Raw genomic sequence first — 26,940 nt, forward strand, 5'->3', positions numbered from 1 at the left:
TCCAAGGTAAGAACATCCCAAATCACAGCAGAAAATATGTAAAAATGTATGCTTTAATCAGAAAACTTCAATTTCAAATACAATTAAAAGCCCCTCTCATTTTTGTAAATATTTTATTATATCTTTTCATGTGACCACACTTAAGAAATTATACTTTGCTACAATGTAACGTAGTCAGTGTACAGCTTGTATAACAGTGTAAATTTGCTGTCCCCTCAAAATAACTCCACAAACAGTTATTAATGTCTAAGCCACTTGAAACAAAAGTGAGTACACCCCTAAGTGAAAATGTCCAAATTGGGTCCAAATAGCAATTTTCCCTCCCTGGTGTCATGTGACTCGTTAGTGTTACAAGATCTCAGGTGTGAATGGGGAGCAGGTGCGTTAAATTTGGTGCTATCGCTCTCATTCTCTCATACTGGTTACTGGAAGTTCAACATGGCACCTCATGGCAAAGAACTCTGAGGATCTAAAACAAAAACAAAAAAATTATTGCTCTACATAAAGATGGCCTAGGCTATAAGAACTTTGCCAAGACCCTAAAACTGAGCTGCAGCACGGTGGCCAAGACCATACAGCAGTTTACCAGGAAAGGTTCCACTCAAAACAGGCCTCTCATGGTCGACCAAAGTAGTTGAGTGCATGTGCTCAGCGTAATTTCCAGAGGTTGTCTTTGGGAAATAGACATATAAGTGCTGCCAGTATTGCTCCAGGTTGAATTGGTGGGGGGGGGGGGGGTCAGCCTGTCAATGCTCAGACCATACGCCGCACACTGCTTCAAATTGGTCTGTATGGCTGTTGTCCCAGAAGGAAGCATCTTCTGAAGATGATGCGCTAGAAAGCCCGCAAACAGTTTTCTTTAGACACGCAGACTATGGACATGGATTACTGGATCCATGTCCTGGGGTCTGATGAGACCAAGATAAACTTATTTGGTTCAGAAGATGTCAGGTGTATGTGGCAGCAACCAGTACAAAGACAAGTGTGTCTTGCCTACAGTCAAGAATGGTGGTGGAAGTGTCATGGTCTGTGGCTGCATGAGTGGTGCCGGCACTGGGGAGCTACAGTTCATTTAGGGAACCATGAATGCCAACATGTACTGTGACATACTGAAGCAGAGCATGATCCCCTCCCTTCAGAGACTGGGCCGCAGGGCAGAATTCCAACATGATAACGACCCCAAACACACCTCCAAGACGACCACTGGCTTGCAAAAGAAGCCAAGGGTAAAGGCGATGGACTGGCCAAGCAGGTCTGCAGACCTAAACCCTATTGAGCATCAGTGGGGCATCCTTAAACAGGAGGTGCTTTTTAGGCTCTTATACAGTTAGTGTATATCATTAGAGTTGCATACTTTATATATTTTATATATATATTATTTTTTGCCACTGTTGCACAATTGTAATTGCACTTTACCTTTGCATAGAAAAATATCACTCAGGGATACCAGCACCTTTTTACCATTTGTTATCCAATCCTTAAACAGGAGTTGGAGAAGTGCAAGGTCTCCAACATCCACCAGCTCCATGATGTCTTCATGGAGGAGTAGAAGAGGACTCCAGTGGCAACCTGTGAAGCTATGGTGAACTCCATGCCCAAGAGGGTTAAGGCAGTGCTGGAAAATAATGGTGGCCACACAAAATATTGACACTTTGGGCCAATTCGGACATTTTCACTTAGGGGTGCACTAACTTTTGTTTAATGGCTGTTCGTAGAGGAGTTTTGAGGGGGACAGGAAATTTACACTGTTATACAAGCTGTACACTCACTACTTTACATTATAGCAACGTGTAATTTCTTCAGTGTTGTCACATGAAAAGATATAATAAAATATTTACAAAAATGTGAGGGGTGTACTCACTTTTGTGAGATACTGTAAATAGGAATGGAATATTCAATACAACCCAAGAAATTCTGATAAAATCCCTTAGTGATGCTTTAGCACAGTGTTTTTTTAAAAAAATTAACCTAAAATATGTATCATTACGGAGAAACACTTAGCAGAAGCATGCAAGGTCAGCTTTCCCCAGCTGCAGAGGGAACACATTACTTTTACAACCCTTCAAGACAAAAGCTTCATGAAAAGAAAGAAGAGCCTGTTAAAAAAATAGATAAACCGCTTATCTTTTAAAACTAATGAGTGCCAGCTTGGTGCTATTATATAGAGAAATTGCAGGGTCAAATTCAAGGTTTTCCTTTTCAATGAAAGGTGTCAATTAATATACAGTCCTCAACGAAAAATTTTAATAAAACGTGGATGTACATCAGTAAATTGAACAATGAAAATTCACTGAAGATTTTAATCTTTACTCTAAAAATGCAATTACCAGCTAGAGAAAGGAGTGTTTACATTGGAAATATCGTGTAACTTGAAAAACATTTTATAAAGTATTAGAAATGTAGGTGGTGAATTGAATATCCTTTCCAGGTCAACCCAATATCTCCTTCAACTTATTAAAACATGTCCCTTGAGAGTGTAAACATTTTCTATAGGCAACATGTCGCAGATAGCAGTATTTTTTACAAGCATAACCAAACATACAAAGAATGCCATTTTGTTTCCAAAGCTAAAGCGGTAAACTCCAACATAAAAAAAAAAAATGAAGTTGTCTCTCGCAGAACTTCTTTTCTATCTCTAGATGTCCTTAATCTTCTAGCTACTTTCTCTGTGCCCAGGCAGTCATGAACCCAACCCCAGCGTGTGACTGGACAGTGAAGGAGAAGCAGGAACCCTGCTCCTTATACTGCTTCTCCCAGTCAGAGCTCTGTAATAAAGAGTCTGCAAGAGGTGTTTTCAAAGTCAAATTCAGGTACTTACACTGCTTTTATTTGATAAGAAAGTTTTATTGTGTATTAATGAATGAAGAAATTGTATAAATGCCCAGAGATCAGCTTTCAGCTGTATGTACAATTTGTATATACCCTTACGTTGTTCATTTTCATAATTTGTAAAAGAAAGAAGAATCGAGTAATTCAGCTGACAGTCAATCCAATTGCTGAAAGCTTTAACCCCCCTCTCCAGTCTCTTGAGATGCAATTCCAAAAGCATTTCTGTACAGTTTTGGTCTTTAGCAATAGGCCAAACCTGCAGCACAAACAGCCTTAGGCTTCTTTCACACGGTCCGCCTCCGCAGGCGGATCCGTGTTGCTCAGCGGGGATCGATCCGCGATCTCCGCTGAGCCGGGCGGATGACAGCTCCGTCTCCGCTTGCAGAGCGGAGAGGGAGGTGTCTCAGCACCCGCTGCCCTCTATGGGGGATCGGAGGAGAGCGGACCGCTTGTCCGCTCTCATCAGATCCGCTCCGCTCCGATTACTGAACGGATGGAAAAATAGGGTTTCCATCCGTCCAGATTTCAGCACAGGATCGGATGCGGATGGCAGCGGGTGTCAGCGGAGGTGACCTCCGCTGACACCCGCTGCCCCATAGAGCTGCATGGAGGATCCGATCAGATCCGCCTAAAAAACTGACAGGCGGATCTGATCGGACCGCCCGTGTGAAAGAGCCCTTAGACTTATCACTGTTGTGAGCTGCTCTGACCAGAGCCCAAGTCCTAGCATGAAGCCTACTGGATGAATGACTGATGGCTTTTGTCACAAATGTGCGACGTTTATTTCTTCAAGGACTTTGGACATACTCCAAACACACTTCTATTAGAAGACATCTGTAATCAAAGGTCATCAAATGTAAATGACTGCCAGATTGGTAACTGCTGGAGCTCGGGCCAATCTATCATCAGCAGCTATAACTGGGACAACAGAAATACAATCTCGCTCATGTTTGTGGACTAAAAACTGCTATGTGTAAATATCTATGTAAGATCTATGTAAATGACATTACAAACAAAAAACTATTAAATTATTTATTTTAAACACTAGTTTTATACTAATCTGCAGCATCTTGACCTAGCTAGCTTAGAATTGTTTTTGCTCCCAACGCCTCCACAATCCCCCTTGCAACATTCGTTATCTGCTATATCAAGAGCTTGTGATCTTTTACACAGCCATACTTAAGTTCCAGTCTCCTGTGGGAAAAAAAAAAAAAGTCAGCACCTACAAAAACTTAAAAAAATAGCCACTCACCTGTCACACGATCCTGCGGTGTGCTTGGAGGGAGAAGAACTTCTGCTTCTGATCGCCAAGGCGGTCAGAGCAAAAGTGGGAGCGGTTACCTATCAAAATCGGGTGCCTGATTCCATCCCTCCCCCCCCAAAATAAAAATGCAGACTCTTCAAAAGGAGCGGGGGGACAAGACCTACCTAGAGATATGTGAAATGAGGGCAACAAGGAAATGTGGGTGGATCACAAATGAGACACACGACAGATTACATTTTATAAAATTGTTCTAATAAATGAAAAGACTAAGCTGTGCCATAGGTAGCACGCTGAAAGCCCAATACAATATCAAGTAACGATGCGCTCACCTATGATTCACAATCATATAATAGGAATTTTTTTTCACTTTGCAGAACACTTACATCACTTGGAGAGACGGTTCCTGTTTCCATGGCAGTTCCACTTCCTCGTAATTTCTAAAGCAGAAAATAAAGTAAAAATGAAAAAAAAATAGTATAAGTCGTTATTTGTAATGCGGTTTCATCATCACTATTACTTGTATTTAATCAGGAGAGGGAGACCACCCAAAACTAACATTTCAGTTCTAAGATGCTATAGTGTTAACCATTAGTTCACCATTATAGCTATAATCCCCTGAAATATCTGTATTCCGAGTTCCTAGGTCTTTACACATGGTATAGTTATTGTGACAGACCCAACCGGGACACGGTCTTTTGGAGGGGACTGCAGGGTAGCCTCTTGCCTATTGACTATGGGCCCTGTTTTTTGATGGGGCTCTATTCTGTGGGAGGGGTGTGCCTAGGGGACCTTTGGAGTGGTTTTGCTTTGGATTCGGGTCCATATCCCCCCAAAACACACAGAATCTGGGAACCTAGGACCTGGATACAGATTTGGGGTCTCTGTGCCCAATCCAGCAATGACTACTTCAACCCCCTCCTAGACTCAGAAGAATACAATTAGCTTAAAACAACTTGATATTGAGGTCTCCTGCTGTTATGTGTTAATCAGGTGTTATGCGTTTACTGCAAAGTTTTTTTTTTCCCCATTGTTAATTGAGTAAATTGCATCACCAATTTTTTCTGTCTGCTAATCCTACTGAAGGTGTGATTAGTATTGGGTCCACTTTATCTCGTTACCAAACCACTGTGGCATGTTTATGTGTTTAGGTTTACGTGTAATGTACTTTGTGTATCTGTGGGCTTGTTGCTGGATTGTCTGGGGTGGATACTCCCTGACTAATCAAAGTCTGGGTGCCTGGCTGTTGATTGACCTACTGCTAATTGGATCACTGTTAGCTGTTAATTGGATTGCGGTTTGAAGTTTGCGAACGTCATGTTAGGCCGGCCATACACGGTTTGAATCCTGGCCAGTTCAGCAGATTCAAACCGTTAATGGGCAGGCTCAATGCACCAAGTTGAACGATCAATCGATCAACTTGGGTAAAACCAGCCTGCCAGATTCTCTTGTGATTATCGCTAGCGGCTGCTATAGCCGATAATCACATAATCACTGTCTTCATGGCTTACCCCCACCCCCCTTCCCCCCCTTCCGGGAGAAGAAAAAGGCCCAGAAGGAGGGATTCCTGCATGAACACTGTCTCAGTTGATGGGGGAAATCTAGCAAATTCTTTCCTACAGCCCATGGCTGAAATTCGCTCCATGTATGGCTGGCCTTAATATCACCAAGAGGGTAATGTCCTCTTGGGGGATATTGAGTATGTGTGTGTGTTTTAACAACTTTGCCGCTGCTCACTAGAGCTCTACTGCGGCAAAGTGGCTCTTGTAGGTCTGACGACGTAGACCTACGTCGCCAGACACTCCCCCTTCTCTGCGGCGCACGCGCGCTGCCGGAGGCTCGCTCCCGCTGTATTCAGTCTCACAGCGGGAGTCGGGCCAGGGGAGGAGCGACGGCGATCGCCGCTGCTCTTCCCCGATCATCAGGGAATCGAGTCTGGAGATCCGCCCGCTTGTGTAAACAAAGCGGGCGGATCTCCTAAGTGACAGGCAGGGTCAGATTGCAGGGTTCAGCATAGCTGAACCTGCGATCTTTCCCTGTGTCACTCAGTCACCTCCCCCCACACGTCAGTAAGCACCAGGCATACATTAACCCCTCCCTCTCCAATAAAATTAACCCCTTCCCTGCCAGTGTCATTTTTTACAGTAACAGTGCATATGTATAGCACTGATTACTGTAGTAATGTCACTGGTACCCCAAAAAGTGTCAAAAATGTCAGTCAAGGGTCCGATCTGTCCGCCGCAATGTCACAGTCCCGCAAAAAAAAAAAAAATTAAAAAAATCGCAGATAGCCGCCATTACTAGTTAAAAAAAAAAAAACACCAAAAATGACAGAAATCTTTCCCTTAGTTAGTAAACGCAATAACTTTTGCGCAAAACAATCAAAATGCGCTTATTACGATTTTTTTTTACAAAAAATATGTAGCAGAAAACAAATTGTCCTAAAATGATAAAAAAATTTTGATTTTTACATTTTTTTGGGGAGGAATTTCATTTAAAAAAATGTGAAAAATATTGTTATTTTTTCAAAATTGTCGCTCTTTTTTTGTTTAAAGCGCAAAAAGTAAAAATCGCACAGGTGATCAAATACCACCAAAAGAAAGCTCTATTTGTGGGAAAAAAAGGACGTAAATTTAGTTTGGGTACGGCGTTGCATGACCACGCAATTGTCAGTTAAAGTCGCACAGCGCCGAATCGCAAAAAGTGGCCTGGATGTAAGACAGCAAAATCCTCCGGTGGTAAAGTGGTTAACAAAGAGTCATTCCTGGTTTTTACCCCAACAGATTGTCTGTGTCCGATGCTTAAAGCGGTTGTAAATCGCAGGAGTTTTTTTTTTTTTCTTACTATACAAGATAAAGCCATAATTGTGCTAGAATGCATCGCATACTAGCACATTATGGTAAACTTACCTAAAAATGAAGCCCTCCCCACCGAGATGTCAGAGCTGGAGGCTGCTTCCATCTTCACCCGTCTTGCTTCCGGGTTTGTGGACTCCAGTCCTGACTGGCCAGAGCCGCAATAACGTCACTCCCGGTAATGTTCTGAAGGAACGACACAGGTGGCTGTTCCTTCAGAGCGCATGCGCCAGTGATGTCACTGGCTGCATGTACAGTTAATGGTGCACATTTAGGAGATAATGACACTGCCTATAAGTAAAAAAGTCAGTGTTGGAAGTTAACTTCCACTTTAAAAGGGATTGTTAAGGCAGAAGGTTTTTTTTTTAACTTAATGCATTCTATGCATTAAAGTATAACTAAAGGCAAAACTTTACCTTTTTCGTTTTGGATAGAGTTCCAAGGGCTTAGAACGCTTGTCAGTTTTTATTGCTGTATGTGCCCCTGTAAGGAGATTTACCCTCTCTATTTGACCTGTTTACCATTATTATTGAAAGAAAATCCCACTGGCTCCTGCTGCTGTCAAAGTAAGTGAGCCAATGAGGAGAGAGAGGGGGCAGGATCCAGGACTCTCCTCCTCATTGACTGAGACAGAAGAGGAGCACTATTGGATCCTGCTGCTTTTAAAATAAGTGTGCCAATAAGGAGAGAGAGGGGGCAGGGCCTAGCCGGGTCTCCGTGTCTGAATTGACACACGGAGCTGCGGTTCGGCTCGGGTGACCCAATAGAAAGCTGCTTGCTGTGGGGGCACTTGTGGGGAGGGAAGGCAGTGGTAAAACCACTTCATAGAGCAGGAAAGTAGGACATGTTTATTTTTGTAAGAAAAAGAAAAGGAAAAAAAACGAGACTTTACTGTCCCTTTAAGGCAAAAGGCTGGTCTGCTGGAAGGGCTTGGAGAGCAGGAGGCAATGTTTGGACGGAGTCATCCAGGCAGGGTGACAGACGGTATGTCAGTTACTTTGGGGGATTTCAATTCTGTTTGTTGTTGTTTTGTTTTTTTAATTATTGAATTAACTGAAACCGGAAGATGCAAGGGTGGGTGGGAACATGCAAAACTATCAATGTACAGGTACACAGAGTCATTAAGCATCACAGGGAGAATGTAGGAATATTCCAAGGCATATAAGACGTCAGAGGCTGACAAAGACACTTTCAATGGCAGTATCCCAATTTCAATAATGACCCTACACTGAAAAACAGTGAAGAATAAGTCCTTTGTGATTAACAGTTCAAGCACTTCCCTCTACAAGAGTCCATTACAGCCTTGGCCACAGAAAACTAAAAATAGAGGCTTCAAATCAACAAACTATGCAGAAAGAAAATAAATAAATAAAACTACTGTATAGCCTGTACAGAAATTTGGTTACAAGAGATTATGAAAGGTGGAGATTAAAAGTAAACCCTGTGGAATTTCAATCTAGAATACTGTTAGTTTTAATGCTTCATGGGTAGCGGATTTTAGTCATTGCCTTGAGCTGCTACTCCCCTTACTTATATAGACAGAGTTTTACTTACTTGGACATTACCAATTGATAATTTATAAGTGACTGCAAATTCTTGCCTGCTTTGTGCAGTGGTTTTGCACAAAGCAGCCCCAATCCTCCTTCTAGGGTCCACTGCTAGTGCTCTGGGCTCCTTCCCCTTTGCAGAGTGCCCCCTATAGCATGCTATGGGGGCACTGGTGCGTGCTTGCTACCAAGTCAGCTCTCTTGCTGTGTCCTGTCACGACAGGATAACGCCGCCAATTCAAACACCCCACCAAAATGGCCACCTTTTGGGACAGCCCAAGCAGGGAAATCTCGCAAATATTCTCACAAGGAGGCTTCTGGAGGACTGTGAGCACCAAATTGAGGTCCCAAGGTGGCAAAAGAGACCGCACTGGAGGGGTCAAGTGCCTAACTCCCTGAAGAAAAGTACGCGCCATGGAGTATGTTGCTAAGGGCCATTGAAAGACAACTGCTAAGGCCGACACCTGATCCCTAACAGTACTCAAGGCCAGTTTCTGTTTAAAAAGGAAGGTAAAGATCTGAGCCACCGAAAAAGAGCGAGGATGAACCCCAAGAGACTCACACCATGCAATGTACATCTTCCCCGTACAAAGGTAGAGCTTCCTAGAAGTAGATTTCCTAGCTTTTAACAGCATTGTAATCACTGACTCAGACAAACCTCTATCCATCAGCACCTGCCGTTCAACAGCCAAGCCTTCAAAGGCAGCGAATGTAAAGCAGGATGGAAGAGTGGTCCTTGGGACAGCAGATCCTCCCTGAGAGGAAACTTCCAAGCAATGTCGACGACCAACCGCACCAGTTCGGCATACCAAGGCCGGCGAGGCCAGTCCGGGGCCACTAAGATGACTGGAATCCATTCTGCCTCAAACCTGCATAGAAGTCTTGACAGAGGCTTGAGAGAAGGGAAGGCGTAAATTAGACAATACTGCCCCCCCACAGGGCCACCAGCGTGTCTGTGGGGTCCACCAGAGGATTCCGTGACTGAGCCACAAACCTCTGCACTTTTCTGTTGAGCCGAGAAGCCAACAGATCCACCTCGGGGAGGCCCCACCGGAGACACAACTGATAAAACACCTCTGGACCACTTCCCTTGGTCCAACGCCTGCTGACTGAGGTAATCCGCCTGCCATTTTTCCACACTGGGAATGTGTACGGAGGAGAGGACTGGAACAAAACATTTTGCCCACTTTAAAATGCTGGCTAACTCCATAGCCTCCAGGACACTTCTCGTGCCCCCCTGGTGATTGACATAAGCCACAGCCATGGCATTGTCTGATTGAATGCGCACTGGACATCCCTGAAGATGATCTGTCCAATGTTCCAGGCACAGTCTGATTGCTCGGAGTTCCAGGACATTGATCGGTAGTCTGGACTCTTCCAGTGTCCAGACCCCCTGATCAGAATGGTTGCCGAGGATGCCTCCCCAACTAGGCAGGCTGGAATCCGTGGTGACCACTGTCCATTACAGGGGGGAGGGATTTTCCCAACCGAAGCACGAAACCACCATATCAGGGACTCTCTTTCCCCAGCTAAACCGGATCCGATTGTCCAGAGACTGCGGATTCTTGTCCCATTTGGCCAGAATCTCCCTGCAGGGACCTCGTATGGAACTGTGCAAATGGAACCGCCTTGAAGGTAGACACCATCAGACCCAGCCCCACAAGCAAGTCTGGAGGGATGACCATCTGCTGGACAGCAGGAGACAAATTGCAGCCTGCAGTTTCTGGAGTCTGTCCAGAGGAAGGAGCACTCTGGCTAAGGCCAAGTCCAGAGTCAGTCCCAGATAGTCCAGTTTTGTAGGCGGTACCAAAGCATACTTCTGAAAATTCAGAATCCAGCCAAACTCCCACAAGCTCATATAGGGATTTCAAGGTTTTCCACAAGAGCAGTAGGAGACTCTCAGAAGGAGGTGTTCCAAGTAGCCCAGCACCGCGATCTCCCACTGGGCAGGCATCACAATGCTAGCACTGGGGCCAACACTTGATGACCCGAGGAGCATAGGTGAGACCAAAGGGTAACGCCACAAACTGATAATGCTCCTCTCCCAGGACAAAGCAGAGGAATGTAAACGTCCTTGATGTCGTTGGAGGCAAGAAAACCCCCTGATGCAGGAAAGCCACCACCATGCGGAATGGACTCCGTTCTGAACTTGTACCAGGGGAGTCGAAGGGTCCGGGAACCAGCAAAGACATCCCCCCACCCCAAAAACGGGTGAGGGCGCACCTTCATGCTGAAGGGGCCTTGTCCGCAGGTCTGGAGAAGCCTGAACTTGATTTGCCAGACCAAATTCACTTGGATCCTCCAGAAGAGGCCCTAAATATGGGCTCCGATCCCTTATCAGTCAACCATGAGGGACAAAACAACTTCTTATGAGCCATGGAGGGCCCACGTCTACGACAAGGGTTCTTGCCCTTAGTAGCCTGCGGAAGAAAGGTACTCTTCCCCCTGTGAGACCTTTAATGATGTCATCCAGGGTAGCACGAAACAGGCAATCTTCTTGAAAGGAAAAAATCAGGCTGTTTTAGAAGTCTGGTGTACAGACCAGCATTTGAGCCAAAAGACACGCTGAAGGACCACTGCCAAAACAGAGAGCTGAGCCACTAAGGGAGCCCCATCCAAAGAGGCATCACAGATAAACTGCAGCCCTGGATCAGCTGGTCTGTCAGCTCAGCAAATGCAGGGGGGAGCTACTCCCCCTCCAGGTCACGGCACAAAAGCCTAGCCCATTTATTCAAGTCTGCAACACCAAAGCAATGGTGATATCGGCCTCAGTGCCGAACCAGCCAGAGTGTACATAATGTGGGCCACAACCTCCGCCTTTGTCAGCCGGGTCCTTAAAGGGCGGGGACTCTTCAACCGGAATCATTGTTGCCTTGTTTATTCTGAAAACCGAAGGGTCCACCAGCGGTGGGCGTGAGCCTCAGCGGAGCCGACCCCCAGGGGCAGCGGTGGGGAGGGCGGATGCCCAAACAGAGGGTAGTGGCTTCAGCCATCATCATTGGGGGCCACACCACATAGCTCCTGACCAGTAGGTCACAAAGCCGTGGCCTAACTTTGGGGCTGGATCCAGCCACGTGAGGCGCGGACCCCTGCATGCCAAACCATCAGTTCCCCCAGCCCAACAACTGCAGCAGGCAGCCTAGAAAACATAGGACATAAGGGACTCTTCAACCAGAACCATTCTTGCCTTGTTTGTTCTGGAAACCGGAGGCTGACAATTTGGTCAAAATAGGAGGGGAAAGGGAACACCTTTCCCGCTCTGGATGGCTTGTGAGTGCCAAAGGGAACCTGTGCCTCCGTCTTAAAGGTCTCGCGTACAGCTACAATCAGTGCGTCCACCAGTGCGCTGGGCACGAGCCTCAGCGGAGCCGACCACCCAGGGGCAGCGGTGGGGAGGGCGGATCCCCAAACGGAGGGTAGTGGCTTCAGCCATCCTCATTGGGGCCACCCCAAATTTAGCCATGGCCTAAATTTGGGGCTGGATCCGGCCACGTGAGGCGCAGATCCAGCCACGTGAGGCGCATGCCAAACTATCCACTCCCCCAGCCCAACAACTGCAGCTGGGAGCCTAGAGGACATAAGAAAAATGAAGTAAATGCTCCTGTGATTGAGAGTTGCTAGCAGTTGGTTACGTGGAGGAATAGGTCTTCCTAATTCCCCTTGTCTAGCAGCTGTTTTGGCTGTGCTGCCACTCCGAACAGGCCAGGGAACCCAGATGAACTCTAAAAGATAATAAAAAGTACAGCCTAGCGCCAGTCTGTCTCCCTATTTCATCGTATGGAGTGCCGGTCACAATAGAATAGCACAATCTAATATAATATACTATACTTCAGGCTAAGATCTTCTACTAGATACAGCTGGATTCAGGCACCCATGTACATCACTCTGACACCATTGTATATAGGGTATGTATTGATCATCTGATGCATTATTACTATCATCCATCTGTGAGGTCTGATTCCCGTTTGCTATCAATACAGCCTTCTATATACCTAATTATGAATTATAACAGACCATCCTTGTAAGTGCAGTTGGTGGGGTATTCATGTGGAAATTGGAATTCTGCCAAGTCTAGAGCTGCAAGTGTGTGTGTGTGTGTGTGTGTGTGTGTGTGTGTGTGTGTGTGTGTGTGTGTGTGTGTGTGTGTGTGTGTGTGTGTGTGTGTGTGTGTGTGTGTATCACATGTCTAAAAATACATTTAAAAAAAGTGTATATAGGAGTTATTTTTTATTTTTTGGCCTGCCTTGTTTGGGTGGGGACTGTAGCGGAGACCATGTGACATGGGACTATATAAAACCAGCTCTGAGGAAGAGGAGTCACCCTTGAAAAATGCATTAGCTGCATTTGGAGAACTACATGCCACTACTGCTTCCAAAGAGTAGAACATGCTGCATGGACTTTTGGTGGACTGTTTTACATATATACATACATACATACATACATACATACATACATACATACATATACACAGGGCTAAAAATTTCAAATTCTGAGCTACTAGCCAGGCCTTAAGGGCTACTCGCCACCAGTTGCCCCACCTAAACCCTACCCTGCCCCGCCCCTAAATGTGCCCTTAAAAAGTTATTTTATAAAATGAATTTGAGAGATATAGAGATATATATATATATGCATGCGCATCACATACAGATTTATTTCAAATAAAAATGTTTGCAAAGGTAATGCGCCAGACTGGTGTGCCCTCTTTACTTTTGTTATCTTTTAGAGCCCAGAGGACATCCCTGCCCTAGTCACCAACCCCCAGGATAGCAGGGAAACCTTGCCCAATTCCCCCGTTGTGCACCAGGAAAACCCCGGGAAGTAGCAACTCCAAACAAGCCCACTCTTAGGAGCATGTGGCAGAAGCCAGCTCATAACCTCACCGAGGAGGGGGAGAGAGGGAGGGGGGGGGGAGGGTCCTGAAGACCCACAGTGACCACCAAATTCCAAATTTTTAGAGGACTGGGGGAGGGGGGGAACTCGGGGGCCCCACCATCCCAGGGAGGGGCCCACATCCACCTCAAAAGCCTCCAGGGGTAGAGAGGGGACAGCTACTTACCATCTTAGGAACAGGGTGGGCACAGTTCCTGACAGACCACCATTCCATCAGAATGTAGGTGGCTGTCGGCCAGGAGGAATGCTGCGACTCAGGCTGAGGCTAGGTCGTATGCGCCCTCGCAAGACGTTTACCTCGCAGCCGACCTAGCGCAGGGCTGAGGCCTGGATGTGCTTGCTGGCTAGACTGGGGGGACCTTCTGGATCTAGATTTTCCAGTCCAGCAGTCCATAGTAGATTCTCACAGGAACAAAATTACAAAGACAGAAAAAAATCCATTACAAAGGAAAAAAAATTGCCAGGACCAGAGATTCCAGCAAGGAACTAGGTCCTTACTCCTGACTAGGCAGAACAAAAAAAACGTAGTGCCTATAGTTGAGTGCGGGTGTATACTTCCTGGGACTGCCCGTAGGCGTAGTCAAGCTTTTTCCTGCCTAGTGTCCAACTCCTGTAGGGGGGGGGGGGAATTATAACCCAATGATTAAGAAGAATCAGGAGCTGTGTCTGTCAATCGACAGAGAAAGAAAAAATGTTGCCAGGGCCAAAGATCCCAGCAAGGAACTAGATCCTCACTCCTGACTAGGCAGAAAAAAACTGAGGACCTATAGCAGAGAGAGGGAGTATACCCCCCTGGGACTGCCCATAGGCGTAGCCAGACTTTTTTCTGCCTAGTGTCCTACTCCTGTAGGGGGCAGTATAAGCCAATGGTTGAGAAGATCAGGAGCTGTGTCCGCCAATGAACGAAAGAGAAAAATCTTCAGCCTTTACAACCTCTTTAATGGGAGTATAAAAAGAAATGTGAAGTGAACCAGTAGGCAGGTTTGGATCATCTTACATATGCTAATCAAATGGGCTTTAAAACAAATCTTTAGTGGTCACTGTAGCTACAGGCACTGGTAAGCAACTCATCCTCAATATGCATAACAGAAGCACTCAAGATGTCTGTCAGTCAGTCAGTCAGTCATTCTCTCAGCAGCTCAGATCCCCCTAAACGTCCTTCCGGCAATAATTTAACAGCTTTCTAATCTCTAATGTAAACACAGACATGGTTTGGGACATGGCTGAAGCACTCATACAGACGAAAATCCTGTAAAACACCCTGTTCTGCCGCTCCTGAGCTCCAAGTTCAAGATAGAGGACATGGAGAAAAGACTGAGATGTAACAACGTTTGCGTAGATGGCTTACCTGAATGCAGAGGACTCTCCCAAAGATTTTTATGGAAAAACAGCTATATTATATAGTTTTGGCATGAATAGATTTACTCCGCTATTAACCACTGAAAGGGCTCACCAGGTGCCATTCTATTCTCTTACACCAGGGAGACCCAATAGACCACTTTGGCTTCAACTTCTACGTGTGTGTGTGTGGTGTGTGGTGTGTGGTGTGTGGTGTGTGGTGTGTGGTGTGTGGTGTGTGGTGTGTGGTGTGTGGTGTGTGTGTGTGTGTGTGTGTGTGTGTGTCCGTCTCAGTTTTTTTTTTTTTTTTTGCAGAGCCTTTTGCACCCAACAGACTATACCAGTATGGCCATAGACTTGACTATTTGTGCAGGAGCCAAGATATTTTATCCACATGCTTTGGAAATGTCCAAAATTCTTTCACTACTGGACAGTTGTGTGAAATATGAATAACTACATTTTCCCTAGATCCGAAGTTGTACCATCATAGCTTAATGGATGACAAAGTGGTTCTGCCCATGGTTCAGACACCTATACACAGGACACTGACATTGGTTTTGGCCTAGCAAAAAGGTGGAGAGCCTCTGTTTCACCAGACCATGCTACTTGGATTTCTACATTCAAGACGCTTACCTGTGAGAAGTTGATATATTAAAATATTGGGTTGCCCAGCTAAGATCGAACAATTGTGTAGAGATTTACTTACCATCCCATTTGACCCCCATTTCACTGAATGTTAATAGGCTACTTTCATATAACTTAATTAACCAGGATTGTATACATGGCCTCTAATCATGTCAACTGCATCATTCCTACATATAAATAATGTATATAATATATATCTATATACATATTTTAAATTACTAGTCCTGTCATAGGTTAACACTGAGGCACATAACCGCAATTATTGTATACTACCACTTGACCAGGAGAATTTTTTGCCCATTACTACAAATGCAGAATTATTTTTATTGCAGTAGTTTTTACTATATCAAAAAATTGTCATTTAAAATAGGCTAAGGGTTTGTGTACAAAGACCTCATATTTAGAAGTACTTTGAATGCAGTATACCTTTGTGTTGCTTTAGCTTTGTCTGAATTCTGGTGACTAACTTTTGACTTCTGAGGTGCTGATGATTAGCTTAATAGTTATCTCATGAGGCTTTGTAATTGCATTGTGACACTTTTCAGCTGCTTTTTTTTTCACCACTGCCATTTTTGGCAAGTACATAAGCCCTTAGCCATATGCAGGGCTATAATTGTGTCTTGTTGACACAAAGTAATGCATGATTAACAGAAAACTGTACCATAACCTCATATCATTCACAAGAACACAATATGAAGCATCAAATATTTCTCTGTTAGTGTGCTCAATACATAGCCAGTGCATAAAGAAGGAAAAACTGCAAACTTCAATAAAAACAGAAAAAAAATACCTGGGAACTCAGCTGAGTTTTAATCCAGTTAAAATAGTAATTCAAATCACTGCCTTCCATCAGTTCCCTTCCCCAAGCAGCCAATTTAGCAATTATACGTGCAGCCTGAAAGAACAAAACAGACTTTTATTTTTAACTCATAGCTACAACAGGTCGCATTTCTCCTCCAGCCATGGTTACCAAGGAAGAAATAGACTGCAATACATCAATATACAATTTCTGAATTATAAAAATTATGTAGGGATTAAATATCAGAGTGATAACGGAATTTTTGTAAAATCTTACCTGTAAAATTCCTTTCTCTGAGTCCTCCGACAGTCGCCTCCATCTTCATATTCGTCACAATGGGGTATTAGACTTTGCTCCGTAGGAGTAGCTAGGCAACAGAATATGTCAATATTAAAGCTTTTAACATATCCCCACCCCAGGGGGTGGTCCCCTCAGTCTATACCCTCCTGCTTCCTACTTCAGTTTCAGTGGAATAGCAGTAGAGTACCTAAACCCCAAAAGAGGGGCGGGGGCGGCGACTGTCGGAGGACTCAGAGAAAGGAATTTTACAGGTAAGATTTTACAAAAATTCCGTTTTCTCTTACGTCCTCCGACAGTCGCCGCCATCTTCATATTCGTCACAATGGGGACATCCCAAAGCAGTGCAAACATGAGGGGTGGGAAACGCAGCCGCGCCTAAAGGCAACGCAGTCTCCACATCAAAGAAAGGAACCTTACCAAAGGAAGGAAACCAGCTGGGCAACATGAGAAAAAACTTGTTCAACGGGAGCAATAACCCAGGAAAAAAACAAATAACCCAGGGATAAAAAGAAATCCCAAACAGCCCAAAGGTCCAAAACAAGGGACCCTAAGGAACCGCCGCACTAAGAACCTTGCGGCCAAAGGAAGCATCTGCCGATGCTTGAACAACCACTCCGTAGACTAGAGTGAAGGTGTGCACGGTCGACCAAGTCGCCGCCTTACACACCCGGGCCACAGAAGCCCCATGACGACAGGCCCAAGACGTACTCAGAGACCTGGTAGAGTGCGCCTCCACAGGCACAGGGGAAACTTTTCCCTGCAAAGCATAGGCCTGTTCAATGGCCTGTCTGAACCAATTGGCGACGGCAGAAGCCGACGCCGCTGCGCCCTTCCGAGGACCCCCGGAAGGACAAACAAGAATCCGACTTGCGAAAAGATTCAGACGATTTCTGGTAAATCCTAATCGCCCGAACAACATCCAAGGAGTGCAACTCCACCCCCATCGGATGTGTAGACTTCGCGCAAGGCGAAGGCAAGCCAATGTCCTCAGTGAGGTGAAATTCCGAAACCCTCTTCGGAAAAAAAGAAGGGTTAGGTCGCAAGACCACCTTAACCAAGTGAGTGACCAGATACGGACATTTGCAGGACAAGCTGCCAGCTCCGACACTCTGCGAGCCGAAGTGATCGCCACCAAAAAAAGGTGACCTTCTTGGACAACATAGACAACGAGATCTACCCGATCCGTTCAAAAGGACCATGTTGTAACACAGACAGAACAAGATTCCAGTCCCAAGGAGGCAGAGGCACCCTCCTAGGAGGGACCAGATGCCCCTGAACAAAAGTGCCAACCAAGGAGTTAGATAGAGAAGAACGGAACATCGCAGACACCTGACCCTTGATCGTAGCCAGCGCCAAACGCTGGCAACACCCTTTCGAAGGAAGGACAACACCCTAGACACCGAGTACGGGCGAGGTGAAAACCCCCTGGACTCACACCAGGCAAAATAGGCCTTCAAAGTACGGTATTAGACCATCCCCGAGGAAAATTTCCTCGCGTCGATCAAAGTGTGAATGACCTCAGGGGAGAGACCCCTATCCCTCAGGACCTTGGTTTCAACAGCCAGGCCGTCAAAGCCAGCGACTGTAAAGTAGGATGGAATATCAGCCCTTGAGACCGGAGATCTTCTCGAAGAGGCAGACACCACGGGGCGTCGACCGCCAAATGCACGAGGTCTGCGCACCAGGACCGGCAAGGCCAGTCCGGTGCCACAAGAATCACTGTGTACTGGTTCCGAGTTCAACCTGCGAAGGAACCTGGACAGCCATTGAAACGGTGAAAACGCATACATCAGTCGGTACTGATGCCACGGAGCTACCAACGCGTCTGCCCGAGGATCGCGCGGCCTTGCCACTAACCTTTTCACCTTGCTGTTCAGACGAGACGCGAACAGGTCTACCTCCGGAAGACCCCACTTCGCGCACCACATCTGGAAGACATCCGGGTGGAAGGACCATTCCCCCTGGTCCAGGGACTGGCGGCTGTAGATAATCCGCCTGCCAGTTCTCCACCCCCGGAACGTGAACCGCCGATATCGCCGGGACGTGTGTCTCGGCCCAAGACAGAATGTCGGCCACTTCCCGAGCCGCTCGGGCTCTGTTGGTGCCCCCTTGGCGATTGACGTAAGCCACCGCCGTGGCATTGTCCGTCTGCACCCGAACCGGACAGCCCTGCAGCCCGTCCGGCCAACGTTGAAGGCAGAGATTCATCGCACGCAATTCCAGAACGTTGATCAGAAGGGAGGAGACCTCCCCCGACCAAGTTCCCAGGGCAGACAGAACGCCCAGAACACCACCCCAGCCCGACAGGCTGGCATCCGTGGTGACCACCGTTCATGAGAGAGGACGAAAAGACTTGCCCCCCGACACCGCCGGGGACTGGAGCCACCACAGAAGATCCCTTCTGGTGCGATGGCCCAACGAAATCTGGAGATCCAGAGATTGCGGTCGCCCGTCCCACCTGGACAGGATCTCCGCTTGGAGACCCCGCATGTGAAACTGGGCGAAGGGAATCGCCTCGAAAGCCGAGACCATCAATCCCAGACATCTCATGCGCGTCCGGAGTGACGAGCACGGAATGTCCCTGAGGGACCTGACTCCTTCCTGAAGAGTCCTGAGTTCGTCGTCCGGTAGGAAGAGCTTCGCCTGGACCGAGTCCAGAATCATTCCCAGGTAGGGAAGACGAAGCGACGGACACAGCGTCGACTTTGGAAAATTTATCGTCCAACCAAACTCCTGTAGAGTCAGCATCGTGATGGACAGGTCCTCCTCCAGACCCTGGCTGGTCGCAGACCGAACCAGAACATCTTCCAGATACCCCAGGACAGAGATGCCCTGGGCTCTCAACAAAACCAGAAACCGGTGCAAGCACCTTGGCGAAAAACTGTGGAGCCGAAGCGAGACCAAAAGGTAACGCCACGAATAGGTAGAGATCCTCCGCAATGGCGAATCGAAGGTACCTCTGGTGACCCTCTAAAAACGGGATGTGAAGGCACGCATCCTTCAAGTCGATGGAAGCCATGAATTCCCCCGGAACCAGGGCAGCCACCACCGACCGCAGGGATTCTATGCGGAACTTGCGAACCCGCACAAAGCGGTCCAGAGCCTGTAAGTCCAGAATAGGACGCACCCTGCCATCCTTCCAGGGCACAGTGAACAGATTGGAAGAGAACCCCCGAAATCTGTCCCGATGAGGCACCGGAACCGCCTGAGGGAAAATATCTGCTCTCCGGCCGAGATAGAAAACTCGATCTTGTAGCCAGAACGAACGATTTCCTGAACCCACCTGTCCCGAACACGGGCCAACCAGGGTTGAAGAAAAACCGAGCAAGCCTCCCCCCACCCCAGAACTGGATGAGGATGCCCCTTCAGGCCGCATTGTTATGGGCAGCGGATCCGGACTGGCCGGACTTATGCTTACCCGACCACGGCTTCTTTAGGGAGCCTTGGCCTTTGAATGGTTCTCCCCTATAGGGCGACCGAAAGGCACGAAATGACCCCTGAGAGGGCCGAAAAGAAGCATGCTACTTACCATGAGCAGCCTTAGCCTGGTGGGATCGGGGCAGGAGCGTGCTCTCACCACCTGTGACCCCCTTTATCAGTGCATCCAAGGATTCGCCAAAAAGGCGAGATCCATCATAGGGCAGATTGGCTAAGGTCTTGCGCGAAGATTAGTCCACAGACCAACACTTCAACCAAACCAGGCGGCGAGACAATACCGCCACACTGTGTACACATGCAGCCAACGGTACTATATCCAGGGCCGCATCACACAAATACACGACACCCTGATGGATGTTATCCACCATATCCAATGTCGCCGGTGAGGCTGAATCAGCCACCAGGACGCGCCTGAGTGCCTGCGTCCAATTCGCGACAGCCTGGGCTGCCCTAAGCGAAGCAAATAGAGTCTTTAGCATAGAACCCGTAATAGAGTAAGCATGACGGGCAAGAGACTCCAGCCTCCTGCCCGTAGCATCCCGGAACACCGAGGTATCCTCTGCAGGAATCGCAGTGGACCTATTCATCAGTAGCGGGCCTGAAAGGATAACGCAGCCTGAACCTACTTGGTACAGCAAAAGGCTTGCGTATATTGCGCCATTGTTCCTTAACAGCGCGCTGAAAATCATCAGTGCAGGGAAGACCTGCGATGTCTTGCGTCTTTTCTGCGTCCCATAAGCTGCCAGGGCAGCAGGGGGACGTGGTTCAACCCGTAAACGCAGTGTTTGCTTGATAGAAGCAACCAATTCATCCATGAGTGCAAGCTCTTCAGGCGAGCCAGGGGGAGAATTATCCACCCCTTCTACCTCAGCCTCCACCTCGGACCCCACAAGACCCAGGGAGGAACGGGACCCCGATAAGGAGACCCCAGCTACAGCAGCCCCATCACCAGCACCCTCTGTCAGAGGAGATTGAAAACTCTGGGTCGTTGTGTGGATTGAACAGCCACAAGCATTAGCACCTGAGCAGCAAGATTAGCCACAACCGCAGCCAAAACCCCCCCTGGGGGGGAAAACAGCCCTTGGTCACCCACCAAGTGGTAGGAAATTTGTGTCCCTGAGAATCCATTGCCCCAATGATAAGCCGGAAAATAAAGGTTTAATTGCCCCTTAAACAAGCGCGGCGAGCGCTGCCCACCGCACACACACACTGGCACAATTTTTACCCCCACCGGGAGAAAAAAGCTCAACACAGGCAAGGATAAAGGGATAGGGAGGTAAAAACCTGTAGAGACCATCGCTGCTGCTGCTGCTGCTGCCTCGATCGGTGCACCCAGGGAGGGGAAGCGATGCAACACAGGGCGCTCCATAAAAGCCTATGGAAGGCTACAAGAAAATGGCCGCCCGCAGTGAAACCATGCGGCCGGAGCAAGCGCTGCCAAAATGGCGCCGTTTGGCGCCGAAACCGCCGCTCCTCCACCTCAGCGAGGTGGACCAAACATAGCATAGCATGTAAAAACATGGCGGACCGCCGCAGCGGTCGCTGAAAGTGCCCCAAACATGATAAAAATCATGCCCCACAGCACACAGCCGTTCACACATACACAAACTGACACAGACAGTGCAGCACAGCCCCCCTCCTTGCAGCCCACAGCATGCAGCCAGAGAGATAGGGATTTCAATAGTGTGAACACAGGCAGGGTTACACAGTCCCAGACTGACACCCCCCCAACAGACAGGTCCCCACATACATACACTTACCTCCTAATGGCGTGGGGAACCCGCACAGGCGAACAAGCCACTGCGCATGTGGCAGGGAGAGTCGCATCCAGGACGCAAAAAAATTGGGGTTAAGAAACCGCACAGCGTCCAGTGCGGTAGCCACCTCACCAATCATCCCTGCACCGAACAGGGATGGGTCGTTCACTGTGCCAGGAGCGTTACCTGGCTGAACGCTCGAAGGCAGGCTGGGAAGCCACTGACCCACAACCTGCTAACAGGGGGATCAGCCCGAGACCCAGCCCGCACGAATCCTCTTCATCAGAAGAACTAACTAATGCTGACAAAAAGAACAGCTAAGTAAAGAGAGAGAAAAAACTCAAACAAAAAATCAAAAAAGAAGATAAAGGCTGAGACAAAATGCCCCAGCATAGAGAGATCCAGCTACTCCTGACAAGCTAGACATTGAAACTGGGGTAGGAAACAGGAAGCAGGAGGGTATAGACTGAGGGGACCACCCCCTGGGGTGGGGATATGTTAAAAGCTTTAATATTGACATATTCTGTTGCCTAGCTACTCCTACGGAGCAAAGTCTAATACCCCATTGTGACGAATATGAAGATGGCGGCGACTGTCGGAGGACGTAAGAGAAAATTAATTTGCTGCAGATGTGTATAAACTTGAGTGAATTCTTAAAACAATTTATTTAGTCCATATATAACTACTCCAAATATTTACCCATGCGTGTGTAGCATATTTCATTGCCATACCTTCCTTCACTGCCAGATAAAAAGGTAGAAAGGTTCCACCTTTAAAATTATACATGTAAAACACAGGAGCACCATTGTTTTTTAAATGGGTATGTAGATATTTACAGTAGAATGTTTGTATTTGCTAAAGATGTTGTATTTCTGTTGAACTATTTTAGTAACTAGGCCAGTTCTACCAGAAATAACCATAGTTTCCTTAACTATCACTACAGCAGAAGAGCTTGTTAGAGAAGATTTGTCAAAATATAACCAAGGCTGCTTATTGGTTGGTGAAGGAGCAGCGGCAGACCAATTACATTATTCCTCTGCGGACTTGGTTTTATCCTCCTAGTATTCTCTGCCAACATAAGTGAAGTGCATTAGAGTCTCACTGGTTTATAACAGTGGCCCACTTTCTCCCCTCTCTCTACTAGTCCAAGTTCCACTGTATAGAGGTTTACAGTAGACCAATACACATTCATGTAATTACATTAAAAAAAATAAAAACATTAAAAAGAGAAGACGTATGGCTAAAGCTTTTTTGCCCATACTTCTTTTCTGGTCACAGGCGTGCACCTAATCCTGTAGAAAGTTTATGGAGGGAGCTGAAACTTCGTGTTGCCAAGCAACAGCCAAAAATCCTTAGGGATTTAGAGAAGATCCTTCCTGAGATGTGTGCAAATCTGGTAACCAACTACAAAAAATGTCTTACCAACAAGGGTATAGTTCATATTCCTATCGCACACCTTCCTGGTTTGTAGGCTCGTGTGTACTGGGTGCTGAAGCGATCACCAATTGGCAACTGTATCGGTTACAAGTAGATACATATTTGCCAGCACACCAAGGATCTTGCAAAAGCAGTCCAAAAACTTTATTCCAAATAAGATCACATCAGAAAAATATAGTGCAAGGCAGCTCCGAAACGTTGCACTATATTTTTCTGATGTGATCTTATTTGGAATAAAGTTTTTAGACTGCTTTTGCAAGATCCTTGGTGTGCTGGCGAATATCTACTTACCAACAAGGGTTTCTTTACCAAGTACCAGGTCATGTTTTGATTGGGGATCAAAATACTTATTTTACTCACTGTACTGCAACTCAATTCATAACGTTTGTATGTGTTTTCTGGATTTTCGATTGATATCTTGTCTCTATCATTTAAAATACACCAATGATAAAAATTATAGACCGGTCATTTTTTTTGTAAGTGGGCAAACTTACAAAATCTGCAGGGGATCAAAAAATTAATTTTTCCCACTGTAGTAGATAGTATGAACCAATTCACCTCTATTTCTTTCATGTGTGGGTGGGGTTTTAGGCTTGACAAGTCATTCCGAATATGGATTGTACATATACTGTGTGATAAATCAGTCCTGAGTAGACCGCTTCCAAATCATTCACTCTATCTTATTCTACATTAAATCACAGTTAATATTTTTGACACAGGAATAAAAAAACAAAAGACGTAGAAAATTAAAAGGACCAGAAATGAATAATGTAAACACATAATGGTTGTAATATTTTTGTTTTGACCAGTTTTACCATGTGAACTGTGAATAAGTCCTGACGATTCAACATTGGTAAAAAGTAAGACCAGGCAGTGTTTTTCCCACGTCGAGCATAGTCAAAAAATATGCTGACACGCTGATGATTTTCCTGCCAAAACAAAAAGCAAAATGTGAGTTACAATTACTTTTTCTTTTGTTTTTAACGTCTTTACTTGTTTTACCTCGACATGGCTTTGCCTCAAAAACACAGACAATCTAAATACTACCTTAAAAAATTAGGTTAAGAAGTACAAAAATACAAATCTCTTACAATCAACATGTAAAAAGTTATACAAAGATATTTTATAAAAGTCTACTGAAATCTACAATATAGGATATCTCGGATATCTACAAGGCACCAGTAGACACCACTGGGTGAGGCCTAATAACAGCAATACAACATGTTGAAAACCAAATCTAATATTTCTATTTTCCCATTGTGCTTGGCTCTAATAAAAAAAAAATCATCCAGTCACTGTTTCATGAATCTTTCCAATTTTGTACCTTCCCTGGATCTTATACAAGTGTGCACACACTGAGATCTCTGTTCTTTTCTGTCCAAGCTTTAAGAAAACCAGAACTGTGAAAGCTGTGACCAAAAAGGCAAAGCACTAGTCATCAAGTCATCAGTATTGCCTGTTATCTCTCAGCAGCTGATCTACCATGCCTTGTTCTTTACCGTGTCTGTTGGGAAGAAGCCTTCTTTTTAGGAGCATAAAGATTAAAAATAGTAAAGTAGTTAAATTTAAAGCGGTTGTATACCCCGCTTGGGTATGCGCAGGAGTGACGTCTTCGCCACTCCGGCCACTCCCAGCACCGGAGCCTGCAAACCTAGAAGTGACAACGAGGGAGCATGTCTTCGCCCTCAGCGGTGACCTTGCGACGGTGTGGGGGCTTAGTTCCAAGGTAAGTATTTCATAATGGTATCATAAGGTAAGTATTTCATAATGTGCTAGTATGCGATGCATACTAGCACATTATTCTATTGTCTTGCAAGTTTTTTTTGTTTTTTTTTAATGTTTTTTTTTTCAGTGGTTCACAAGCGCTTTAATTGAAAAAGTTTAGTTCCGCATAGTGGTTCACTAGCGCTTTAGTTAAAAAAGTTTAGTTCCGCTTAGGGTTGCACCAATACTGGTACTATTGCTCAAATACCTTAAAAACAATACCTTTGCAGCGCAATTTGAGCTGATACAAAATGTATGGGCTCAAATCGTATTGCAAAGAAATGCATTTTTTTTTAATGTTTTTTTTTTTTAGTGGTTCACTAGCACTTTAATTGAAAAAGTTTAGTTCCGCTTAGGGTTGCACCAATACTGGTACTATTGCTCAAATACCTTAAAAACAATACCTTTGCAGCGCAATTTGAGCCGATACAAAAAATGTATGGGCTCAAATCGTATTGCAAAGAAATGCATGCGATTTGAACATGAATGCGGTGCGATTCATGTCCCAATCACATACGCTTTCCCCCACCACTCCTGTGTGAACCCAGGCTTATAGTGACTTCAGCCCAGGTTCACACAGAAACGGTGTGGGAAACCACATGCCATTCAGGCAGGAATAGCGCTGCATTCCTGTTCAAATTTCATGCGATTCTTTGCAGTACGATTTGAGCCAATTCATTTTGTATGGGTTTAAATCACACCGCAAATGTATCGGTACTCGGTATCAGCAAATGCTTGAGCACAAGTATCGATACTCATGCTTGCCAATAAGAACACGGTATCAGTGCAACCCTAGCTCCCCTTTAGGGTTAGGAATTTATGTAGAGTATCTCACAAAAGTGAGTACACCCCTCACATTTTATTATATCTTTTCATGTGACAACACTGAAGAAATGACACTTTGCTACAATGTAAATTAGTGAGTGTACAGCTTGTATAACAGTGTAAATTTGCTGTCCCCTCAAAATAACTCAACACACAGCCATTAATGTCTAAACCGCTGGCAACAAAAGTGAGTACACCCCTAAGTGAAAATGTGCAAATTGTGTCCAATTAGCCATTGTCCCTCCCTGGTGTGATGTGACTTGTTAGTGTTACAATGTCTCAGGTGTGAATTGGGAGCAGGTGTGGTAAATACGGGGTTATCGCACTCACTCTCTCATACTGGTCACCGGAAGTTCAACATGGCATCTCATGGCAAAGAACTCTCTAAAGAATCTGAGAAAAAGAATTGTTGCTCTACATAAAGATGGTCTAGGCCAGTGATGGTGAACCTTGGCACCCCAGATGTTTTGGAACTACATTTTCCATGATGCCCATGCACTCTACAGTGTAGTTGAGCATTATGAGAAATGTAGTTCCAAAACATCTGGGGTGCCAAGGTTCGCCATCACTGGTCTAGGCTATAAGAAGATTGCCAAGACCCTGAAACTGAGCAGCAGCATGGTGGCCAAGACCATACAGCAGTTTAAAAGGACAGGTTCCACTCAAAACAGGCCTCGCCATGGTTGACCAAGGAGGTTGAGTGCACATACTCAGCATCATATCCAGAGGTTGTCTTTGGGAAATAGAAGTACGATTGCTGCCAGCATTGCTGCAGAGGTTGAAGGGGTGGAGGGTCAGCCTGTCAGTGCAAGGACCCTACACTGCATCAAATTGATCTGCATGGCTGTCGTCCCAGAAGGAAGACTCTTCTAAAGATGATGCACAAGAAAGCCCGGAAACAGTTTGCTGAAGACAAGCAGACTAAGGACATGGATTACTTGAACCATGTCCTTTGGTCTGATGAGACCAAGATAAACCTATTTGGTTCAGATGGTGTCAAGCATGTGTGGTGGCAACCAGAAGAGGAATACAAAGAAAAGTATGTCTTGCCTACAGTAAAGCATGGTGGTGGGAGTGTCATGGTCTGAGGCTGCGTGAGTGCTGCCGGCACTGGAGAGCTACAGTTCATTGAGGAAACCATGAATGCCAACATGTACTGTGACAAACTGAAGCAGAGAACACCTATGCGATCTGATTTCAGTGCAGACCAAAAAAAGGGTCCTGCACCATTTTGGTGCGAATGCGATGCGATTTC

At 46.0% G+C, this 26,940-nt stretch overlaps 1 protein-coding gene across 1 annotated transcript in view; it reads right to left on the minus strand.

Moving 5' to 3' along the window:
- Window positions 1-26,940, minus strand: part of ATP6V1H (ATPase H+ transporting V1 subunit H) — a 167,206-nt gene that overhangs the window by 92,886 nt on the left and 47,380 nt on the right. The window contains exons 5-7 of the mRNA XM_082258604.1: window positions 23,912-24,025; window positions 16,156-16,260; window positions 4,477-4,530 (exon numbers count right to left, since the gene is read on the minus strand). Of these exons, the coding sequence (XP_082114730.1) occupies window positions 4,477-4,530; window positions 16,156-16,260; window positions 23,912-24,025 (273 nt within the window). The remainder of the gene's footprint in view (window positions 1-4,476; window positions 4,531-16,155; window positions 16,261-23,911; window positions 24,026-26,940) is intronic.

This window comes from Pelophylax lessonae (assembly GCF_965119305.1).
Source record: "Pelophylax lessonae genome assembly, chromosome: 5".
Taxonomy (NCBI): domain Eukaryota; kingdom Metazoa; phylum Chordata; class Amphibia; order Anura; family Ranidae; genus Pelophylax; species Pelophylax lessonae.